We start from the raw sequence: 9,990 nt of genomic DNA, 5'->3' as shown, positions 1-9,990 counted from the left end.
AGAAGACAAGATGGTACCTTGTGGGAAGATTTTTACCATGATTTAGAGGACAGGCTGTGAGAAAACATAAAAGTGTCTCCAGGAGAAATGACAGAATCTGTTATCTTTAGCGAGGGAAGAAAGTTTTCTGTAGTGACAGGGTATTAGATTTAAGAGTCGAGGAGAGACTAAGCAGTGAAGAGACTTAGAAGTAAAGGCTCAAGCTTTTCTCCCAATCCCACCAAAATATTTATAGTATCAAGACATGCTATCAAGATGAAAAAACGAAATCTTAGTAACAGTGCTTTGATATTCCTTAGCTGGTAAGGATCTTGAAAAAAAATCTATTGTGTTTGACTTCATTATAGAAAGAAGCTATAAATTCTCTCTGCTTTGCTCATGAATGATCCCCAAGGGCAGCTGGGGAGTCAAGTTGTTCCAGCTTTCACACAAATGTCACTTTTCCCGCTCAGCCCATGGAGCACCACTGTAACTTTGGACACACCAGTGAAATCACCACTGAGGGTGTTGTGCAGGTGCTGTATAGTTCCAGTCCTGGTCTGTACTTCAAATTTTCAGGTGCCCTTGGACTAGCATCTGTGTGACCTGTGCTTTGTGCGTGAGGGAAAGATTTTGTTGGGGTTGTAATGTTCTGTTGGGGTTGTGCCTCAGTATCTTTAACATGAGAGCTGTTCCCACTCTCCAATTCCATGAACAGACTATGAAATGTATTTTTACTGTGTTAAGCTTAGTTTTAAAAACCAAGTAATTCTGAAGCAGAAAGCCAGAAATTATCAAAATTTGAAAATTGCTAAAATAATATTTTTCAAAATATTTTCCAAATAAAAAGTTTCAAAGCTCTCAAAAATTCAAAAGTCTTCAGTGTGTCCTGGCAGCCAGGAGAGCCAACCATGTCCTGGGTGGCATCAGGCCCAGCATGTCCAGCCGGGCAAGGGAGGGGATTGTCCTGCTCTGCTCTGCGCTGGGGTGACCTCACCTCGAGTGCTGGGGGCAGTTTTGGGCACCACAATATAAGAAAGATATTAAACTGTTAGAGAGTGTCCAAAGGAGGCCACAAAGATGGTGAGAGTCTGGAGGGGCCATACAGGGAGCAGCTGAAAGAGCTTGGGTCTGTTCAGCCTGGAGGAGACTGAGGGGAGACATTGCAGTTACAACTTCCTCATGAGGGGAAGAGGAGGGGCAGACACTGATCTCTGCTCTGTGGTGACAGTGACAGGACCTGAGGGAACGGCCTGAAGTTGTATCAGGGGAGGTTTAGGTTGGATATCAGGAAAAGGTTTTTCACGCAGAGGGTGGCTGGGCACTGGAAAAGGCTCCCTATGTAAATGGTCACCAGCCTGACAGAGTTCCAGATGTGCTTGGACAATGCTCCCAGGACCATGGTGTGACTCTCGGTGATGGTTCCTGTGCAGGACCAGGAGTTTGATGTTCATTGTGGATCCCTTTCAACTCAGGACATTCTATGGTTCTATGAAAAATATCCTGAAATGGAATTTCTTCCTCCTATACAGAAGACTTCCTCCTTGGTGAACTGATATTTTCCAGTTAAGAAAATTTTAGCTTCAGTGAAGAGAAAAACTGGTGCTTAACAGAGTGCAGAGTGGGGAGAAGTGAATAAAGAGGAAATGTGTTTAAAACATTGAAATGGAAGTTGTTCCTTGCAGGATAAATAGATCTAAGACAAGACTAAAGAAGAGACATTCCAATATGTGGTATGGGATACTTAGAACAAGCAATTTGGCATCTGAGAATGGCAGAAATAGATTTTAAAATTTTATTTAGTGGAATCAGAAGCCCATTGCATGGGTCTAGAAGAATGAATCAGTGATAACACCCAAGGTACCAGGGCGGGCTGCTTGGTTACTGTTGTGATAGAGAAAGAACAGGATTCAGGAGAACAGATTTACTGGGAACGATCAGGCTAAGAAAAGCCGTATATAGAGAGAGGGGGGCAGGTGGGGTGTGTGTGTCTATATGAATATCTATGTTATTTATCAGGAAGAGAAGCTAAAATGTGAGATTAGAGGGCGGAGAGTGATCATGAATAAAGTTTTGCATTTGTAATTTGTGCATAGGCAGATCCTAATTCAGACCAAATAGTTATCTCTGCAATGCTAATCCTTGTTTTCCCAAAAGAACTGTCTCTAAAAATTATTTTCCCCTGCTTTCTGTTTTTGTGATGTATAAGGATAGCAGTACTATAATTAATCCCCTCTTGACTCTGCTCATGGATGCTGTAGCTTCATACAGCAGCATAGTTACACACTGAGCAAGCTGAAATTTTAGCTTCTTACTTACTTACCTGGATTAATGGGAACAAACTGTTCCTCTAGGGCTGTACAGGAGAGACAGGTTATAGAGCATGTTGAAAAGAAAAATGTTAGCCAGCAATTCAGTCATAATTCTGAGAAGGAGTTTCTGCTCATGAAAGAAAAAAGGCTATGTGCCTGACCTTCCTGGGCACAGAATACCCCCAACTTTCACCATGAAATCATTAAAAATTGAGTCTCCTCTGAACCATCTGTAGCAAACACAGTGCAGAGTCCTTTTGAAGGTCTGTGCACACTCCTCAGTGCTGTGCCTGCCCTCAGCTGGGCTCATTGTCTCTGAAACAAGCACTGCTAGTGTCTAATTTGTGATGGGAAATGTGGATTTTGGGGGGTGATGCAATCCCTGAACTTAGCTTTGCTTTGACAAAATCACTTTTATCATCTGCACTCCATTGTATTACTGCTTTCAGAACAACTGCTGTCAGCATTGTCCTGGAGTGCAGCTCACGGGCCATTAAAAGGGGAACAGAGGTGCAGGCTGGAAAAGAGGGGTTCTGAGTTTGGGCTCAAGTTCCCACTCAGAGTTTTAGTGGCTGCAGCTGCGCCTGGCAGCCCTGGGACTGGAATCACAGAAACACCTGGGAGAGCAGGCAGGAGTGCTTATGACCCCTGTAACTCAGAACCATTCAAATGACACTAAACAATTCCTGAGTGCAATCCCATGGTCTGTCCCCATTTCTCATAAAGCAGCTGTAGTTTGTCATGGTTATTTTCAGGCACTAGGGAAGCAAGTTGCTTAAACCAGGCACCACATCCAGCTGCTAGACTTCAGGAAAACCATTCAGCGGACTTCAAGAGAGATTAATCAAATGGCCTGGCTTTAAAAACCTTACCAGAGCAGATGAGTCACTGCTGGATCTTGCATGTCAGAGCAGAAACATCCTTCCCCAGACCTGGGAGACACAGCCTGTGCCTCTTTAAATCTGTGCTGCGTGCTGCAGTGCTCTGCATTGTTGCCATGGCAGAAATCTCCCCATAGTAATAACCTCTTTCAGCGAAGGTTAAAAAGAGACAGTGCACATGCTCAGAAATGCTGCACTTGTTCTCTTAGCAGTTTGCAGCGGCCATTTCAAAGAAACCATCACAAAGACAAGAGAAAGATCAGGTACTGATATTTTTTCCTTTGTTAAAGGGGGTGACTTTTCTCTTTCACAGAAGTCCACGCACAGATCTGTCTCTGTTCCCAGTTGCACTGCAGAGAGAGACCACCCTTGAAGCCTGTCGTGATTATTCCTTGCAAATTCCCACAGAATAACTAAGAGGCAGGAGTTAGATGTGATTTAAGATAATTGCTGCACTAGAGGAGCAGTTGTTTTGCAGTGGGGCTCACATACAAAGCTGAGCTGGCTCTGGGGTGGGTGATGGGTAAGGTACCCAAAAAAAGTTTAACAGTGTGTCTGCTTTGTTTTGTTGAACCTTTGTAGTACTCATAATCAACTATGAGAATAGGCTCTGCTTCTACTGACCAGGAGGCTTCTTCATCAGGTGCTTCCAGAAGAGGCTGGTGTTGTCCTAATTTACTGTAACTTGGAGACACTCTGCTGCATCCTATTGCAAAGATTGGTATTTTTGATTGTACTTGTTTTCATTGCAGATCACCATTAATTAAAACAGAAGAAAGCCCAAGCCGCTTGTAGTGATTTTAATCCCTTTACTTTAAGGATTGTAGAAATAAGAGAAAGGATCAGATCTAAATAGTGGGTGGAACAGGAACCAAATATGAGGGTATAGAAATTACATTACCAGATCTTTTTGTGCTCAAATATATCTGTGACTCTACACATACATGTTTGTATGTTGCTTCTGAACCATTCCCTTCTCTTGTGTTTAGGTTGAGGTGCACAGGAAGGGGATGTGTATAATGCTGCCCCTTTCCTGGGTGAATTACTGATTTGCACATGCTGCAAATGTTTGTGCAGAATTTACAGCTTCACATTAGCTGTGTCTGAAAAGGTGGATTGCATATACAGAAGAGCAGTCTTGTTCTGTTCTGTTTGTGGCAAAATGGGAAAAACCCTTCCCTCTCCTGCCTCCCCCTACTGCCTTTCTAAATGTGAAATACAATCTGTTCTGGGGAGTGCTGTACTCTTGCATTCAGTACATGCAGATCTGATGCTCTTATGCAACATCCTTTGCTCAGTAATCACCAACTTAACAATCAGAAAGAGGCAGAATGTTGTCCTGCTTTCCCATGTTTAGCTGAAGAGATTTTTCATGTGGTTTTATTGTATTGACTTAAGTTAGCCTTATTTAATTCTTTCTTTCTTCCATTTTGATGTACAGGAATGAAAGGTAAACTTGACTGAGCTAAGGACCTCCCTAGCAGTGGGCCAGAATCCTTGGATTGAAATCTCTAACGAGCAGCTGCAACTTGAGCCTGTCCCTTTCCATCCAAACAGTTTACCTGTTGGGTCAAGAAAATACTTAATTTGAAACTTATTAAAAAACTTGCCTCTTTGTGAAGGGACACTGTTGCTGGACCAGGTTGTACCAACCTCAGAGCATGGTGTGGCCTGGCTGTGGTGTTCAGGAACAAATGGATGGCTGCAAATAATGGCTTGAAGCCCAGATTAGGAGGGGAAACAGAAGGTCAAAGAGTTTTGATGTGTTTACCACTAGAAGTTCTACCTATGAATTTGTGGAGGTTTAACAAAAGTCTTTTCCTTCATCTACTTCAATTAAGGAGTAAGTTTTTATAATCAGTGTGCTGTGTAATGGTAATGGTTACCTTTAGGTATTATACTTGTGAAAAGATGATGCATCAGTAAAGCAAGCAGAGGCCAAAGACCTTGTTTCCAGGTTCTGTTTTCAGCCAGCTCTGTAATCCCGACAGTTTTGATCTCGAAGTCTAACAGTGACTCCAGATCAATGTCTGTGACTGTGTAGTTAGAGAAAAGTCACAAGAGCGAGCAAAGTTGCTGGCATCCTGGCTTTCAAATGAAACCAAGAACACTCTAGGGACTTCTTATCTTGTGTAGGGATGTTCTCTCCCAGTTGAGTTTTACGTACGCTCTGAAAAGGTACAGAGAACTTTTGTCCATGCTCTAGATCTTCTGCTATTTTGTTGTCGTTCACAGGAAGACCGACAATGCTTTAGCCATCAGGAACATTAACTTCTTTGTAACAAAACCCTTGTGTATCTGTAGTGTTCCTCACTAACTTTTTTATGTCTCTTGACAAACAGAGAACCACCCAGCCCCAAGATGCTGGCACCCTGCCTTCTGAGAAGAGCCGTTGTTACAGTTCCTTTAGTTTTTGTGGTTGCACTACTTGTCACGGAGCCTGTTAGAGCTGACCAAGAAGCAGGAACAGCCATACCAGCTGAAAGTATGTACCCTGCAGTCCTCTCCTACAGCCTCTTCTGCAGTTCTCATATTGTAGGACTTTGAAGTTTGTCCAAATAATTCAAACTATTTTGGACATGTCTTGCATACATTGTTTTAAAACCACAACTTGGTAACATACCAGTGCTCTTTTGCTCCTGCATCCAAAGCTCTTCACTCTCTTATCCTTGTCTTCTGGCTGTTGCTGTGTTGCTTGTAGCTGAAATCTGCCACTGTTCTGCACCTTTTCAGCCCTCTCATTGTGTTAGCCCTTTCTATGCTAGCAATCACCTTGTTTGCTTTTCAGTCATTATTGAGACTTGTTCTTTTTCAGCTGACATTGACCATTCATTGTATTTCATTCTTGAGTATGTTTGCTGTCTTTAAGTCATGAATATTTATTTTAAAAATTCACAATGAAGATGCCAAGAAAGCATTTTGTCAACACCTAGTCTTGTGGCCTTCAACCACCTAATTCTCCTTTGCTGATCTGTGTTGAGTTTATTTTACATTATAAACATAATGACAGGTCCTTGCATCGAGTCATTGATGTGAAAAACTGCTGTCCTCTCTGTTTGTATAGTGTAAATATAGTAACACTGAAGTTGGGTGATGGAACAACAGTGATGGAGCAGGTCTTTAATACTGCTCAATGTGGGGTTTTTATCTCTTCTTCTTTATTTTTCTTAGCCTGTTAAGGAATTTGGCAGGCTCCCTTTCTCCAGCAGACAGAGCTCCTGGTTGCTGGTTAGCACTCAGATCATGAGCTGGAAGCTCATTCTCCAGCGTGTGAGAGGCATGTACAGTCCAACACCAAGTGTTTGCAAAATGGGCTTACAGACACAGCAGGATTTTCCAACATTGGTCTAGATTTCATCCTTTCATTCACACCAGACCTCAAAGAGCAAACTAAACCTGGGCTCAGAATTTCTCACTTGTGTAGTATTTCCGGTGAAGTTGTCAGCAAGGCACAGGCACCAAGAGGCAAATGAGAACAGATGTAGGGCCTGATGATTCAAAAATGTTTTGTCGTATCTGTATTTGCTCTGTCTCAGTACTGCTGTCTGTTAGGGCACAGATCTGTGTTACATGGTGATCAAGGCAAAGCAAGCCTTGTGGCCTTCAGTCTGGGTGTCTCAATCTGGGAACACTCTCTTAAGCACTCCAATAAATCCAGATTGCAGCAGTTCTGCTTATCAGCAATGCCCACTAATAACTGGGTGTTTGTTTGGACAAAGCTGTATCGTATTCAAAGTTAGAGGCTGAAGTGGTCTGTCTTTGAGGTATTGTAGTCAGTTTTATTCCATTAGTTTTATACTTAGAGTTCACATTTGTTAGATTAGGAGACAAGATTTTTCTAGGGAATATGTTCATATTTTCAGACATAATTTCTGAAAAATGTGAAGATAAGGTTGAGAATATGCTCAGGTTTATTGGAGCAAAAGGCTCAAGTTAATGGGGTTTTTTTTTTTAAATACAATGATCTGTGGAAGGAAAAGTGGAACAGCAATATGGCAGGAAGAAAAATATTATTGTAAATTTGAAGTAATTCTTTTATCATTGAGAGACTGGGTGGGCAATCATAGTGGACCATTTACAATCACCTGGGTTGTTCAAGAGCATCAGTACTCACTCCGTGGACTCTTTCCTGTAGCTCTTTCTGATGCTCAAAATCACTGTTTAATCCTTCTAGTTAATTCTTCATGCCATGTAGTCATGATTCTCCACTAAGTGCTCTACTAAATGCTCTCCTAGGCCGCCCTTGTGTTGACTGCCATGCCTTTGAGTTCATGCAGAGAGCTCTGCAGGATTTAAAGAAGACGGCATATAGTCTAGACACAAGGGTAAGGAAACATTAAATGTCTTCTTTTTAATTTTTTTTCAATATAAAAGAAAATGCTGTGGATAAAAGCAGATAAGGTGGATGGATTTTGCACACTCAGTGAACTGTACTATCCTGTCTTCTAAGGTGAGGCTGGTTAATTACATTTCACCTCTCTGTGCAATAATCTGTGGAATTCTTCTGCTTTGGGGTATCAGGGACAATAAGAAGTATAGGAAAGTGTGAACTGACTATCCTCTGCCCTCTAGCCTTCTCTTGCTGAATTATAGCATTAGTGCTGCTCTTCTCATTCCAAATGCTGAGCACACACGGCTGTTTTTATGTCAGGGGGAGTATATAACTTATAGGTGAGAAAATAACTTACATTTATTACCCAAAAAAAAGAGACCCAGCTCAAACAAAAAGCCTACTAAAACAAAATACTCCCTGCACATGCTTTTATCCCTGGGGAGAGGCTAAGGGAGAAAACATCATCCGTAGAGAGTTTTTACATTTCTCTGATTTCATAATGGTGAAAAATGCCACAAAGTAGAACAGCATAGGGAATGAAACTTGTTTGGCTTGCAGTCGGTGTGCAGAATTTGCCAGGGTTGGTACCTCCCTTCTGTGGGGGATGTTGAATCTGTCTCTTGCTGCTGCAGCCTGCAATCTGTGCCTACCTGCATCCCAGCTGCTGTCAGATGGTGGTGTCCCAGGAGGGTGGCTTTGTCCCCACCTCCCGTGTACCCTTTAGCTGAAGTGCTATAGATACACTCCTGCACAGATTGTTCAACAGAAGGCACTGAAACTTTTCTGCTTTTCTGATCTATGGTCAAGGTTGTTCCCAGGTCAAAGCCTGTGAACTGTTGTCTTTGAGGAATGGTCCTTGATGCTTAGGTGAAAATGCAAGTGCATGAACAAATATACCTTGAATTGTGACATTCTACAAAAAAAAAGAAACAAACATTCCAGCAGAACCAGATTGGTATGTAGCACATTTACAGCTAAACAAAATCTGTTCAATAATTACAGGTCAAATATATTTTGGGCTTCATGAAGAAATCTTGCTAATGAATCTGCTGAGCACTGTATACAGGCCAAACAAGATGTTCAGATTGTGCTGTAAAGTGGTTCTAGCACACCTTTTCCTTCTACAAACCTATGAACTTTTCACCAGATTTTCTACATCTTGATGCAAAATCTCTTAAAGTTTTCTCTGAGTGTCTGGCTATGGCAGTGACCTTTATGAAACCTTCAGCTTGCAGACCAAGAGAAAAACTTTATAAACACAGATATCCAAAGCAGGAGTAGCAGTAAGAACCCAAAAGATAGCAAGTGTTTTAATACTTATTAAAAACAAAAGCCAGCCAAAGAGATAAAATGAGGATAGAAAAAAGTCAGTTGAGATGAATGTCCTATTATTGGCTTTCACACTTGTAGATTTGACAGGAAGCCTGAAAATGTGATATATTCTCATGAAAACAAACCTATCACTTCCTTATCACTTTAAAATCTAAATAATTGAATCCATATTGAAATCCTTCAGATCCCCATAACTAGAACAGGCCTGTTCCAGTCATTAAGCTAGGAATTCTGCCTACATCTTCAAAAGACATGGGAATAATTAACAGTTGAAGACTTCTTGGAACTGCCTTCTATGATATTTTAACTCTTACTTTTATTATTCAGTTGTGGCCCAAATTGATTCAAGCTGAGGGTTTTAGGATCATTGCTTTCAGCCATATATATATCTATATATTTCACATTTGACTATCTTAGTCTGTTTTGCTACTTTGTGGGGCAAGTATTTCTGTCCTTGAAAATACAATTCCCTTTGTTAATATTCCCACTGGAGACACTGATTTCCTTGAAAAACTCTCCTTTGTTTGTGGGCAAGATTGTTAGATGATGACTAAGCAGCTCCTAACTGTGTTGGAGGGGGAGGGATTCCCAAAAGCTTAGAGAGAAAATTCTCATTTAATTCCTCCTGCACATCTTACCCTGCAGTTCTGTACAGGGGAAGCCTGTATATGGTTTTATTGCACAGCTCAAGAGTTTTCACACTTCATTTGGCCCTGGGTTGCTCTACATGGTGTCTCAAAGCAAACTGACTCCAGCATAGACCATCTATAGCCTTACATAACCCTTTTATGAAGGCCATAGACTGGATCTCCTTCCTTTTCCAAAACTAGCTGTATTTGTAAGCTACGCTGAGATGATGATTCCCTACTAATTGTCAGGCTGGCTGTATGAGAAGGGTCACAAACCACTTCTGACAGGCTGATTTCTACACATACCAGATCTGTTTACCCCTCTCTGTCCTGTTTTTTGTTGCTGCTGGCCCCTCAGAGAAGGCTGCAGGCTGGAGTAGTTGTTTTGGCAGTGAGAACTAACTCTGGGCAATATATTCTGGGGATATCTGTGATTCACCACTCAGCCCAAGTGCCGTATGTGATCATGAACTGGGGAGAGGGGTCTTGTGCTGCTGGGAGGGAGCTGCTCCCACCCCAACTCT

General features: G+C 41.8%; 1 protein-coding gene across 1 annotated transcript in view; it reads left to right on the top strand.

Moving 5' to 3' along the window:
* Window positions 1-3,168: 3,168 nt before the first annotated feature.
* Window positions 3,169-9,990, top strand: part of LOC103625638 — a 14,889-nt gene continuing 8,067 nt past the window's right edge. Inside the window, exons 1-3 of the mRNA XM_008645094.2 lie at window positions 3,169-3,435; window positions 5,515-5,657; window positions 7,409-7,497. Of these exons, the coding sequence (XP_008643316.2) occupies window positions 3,194-3,435; window positions 5,515-5,657; window positions 7,409-7,497 (474 nt within the window). The 5' untranslated portion in view covers window positions 3,169-3,193. The remainder of the gene's footprint in view (window positions 3,436-5,514; window positions 5,658-7,408; window positions 7,498-9,990) is intronic.

This window comes from Corvus brachyrhynchos, unplaced genomic scaffold, assembly GCF_000691975.1.
Source record: "Corvus brachyrhynchos isolate BGI_N302 unplaced genomic scaffold, ASM69197v1 scaffold80, whole genome shotgun sequence".
NCBI classification, from domain to species: Eukaryota; Metazoa; Chordata; class Aves; order Passeriformes; family Corvidae; genus Corvus; species Corvus brachyrhynchos.
This window is presented reverse-complemented; position numbering and strand designations above follow the sequence as displayed.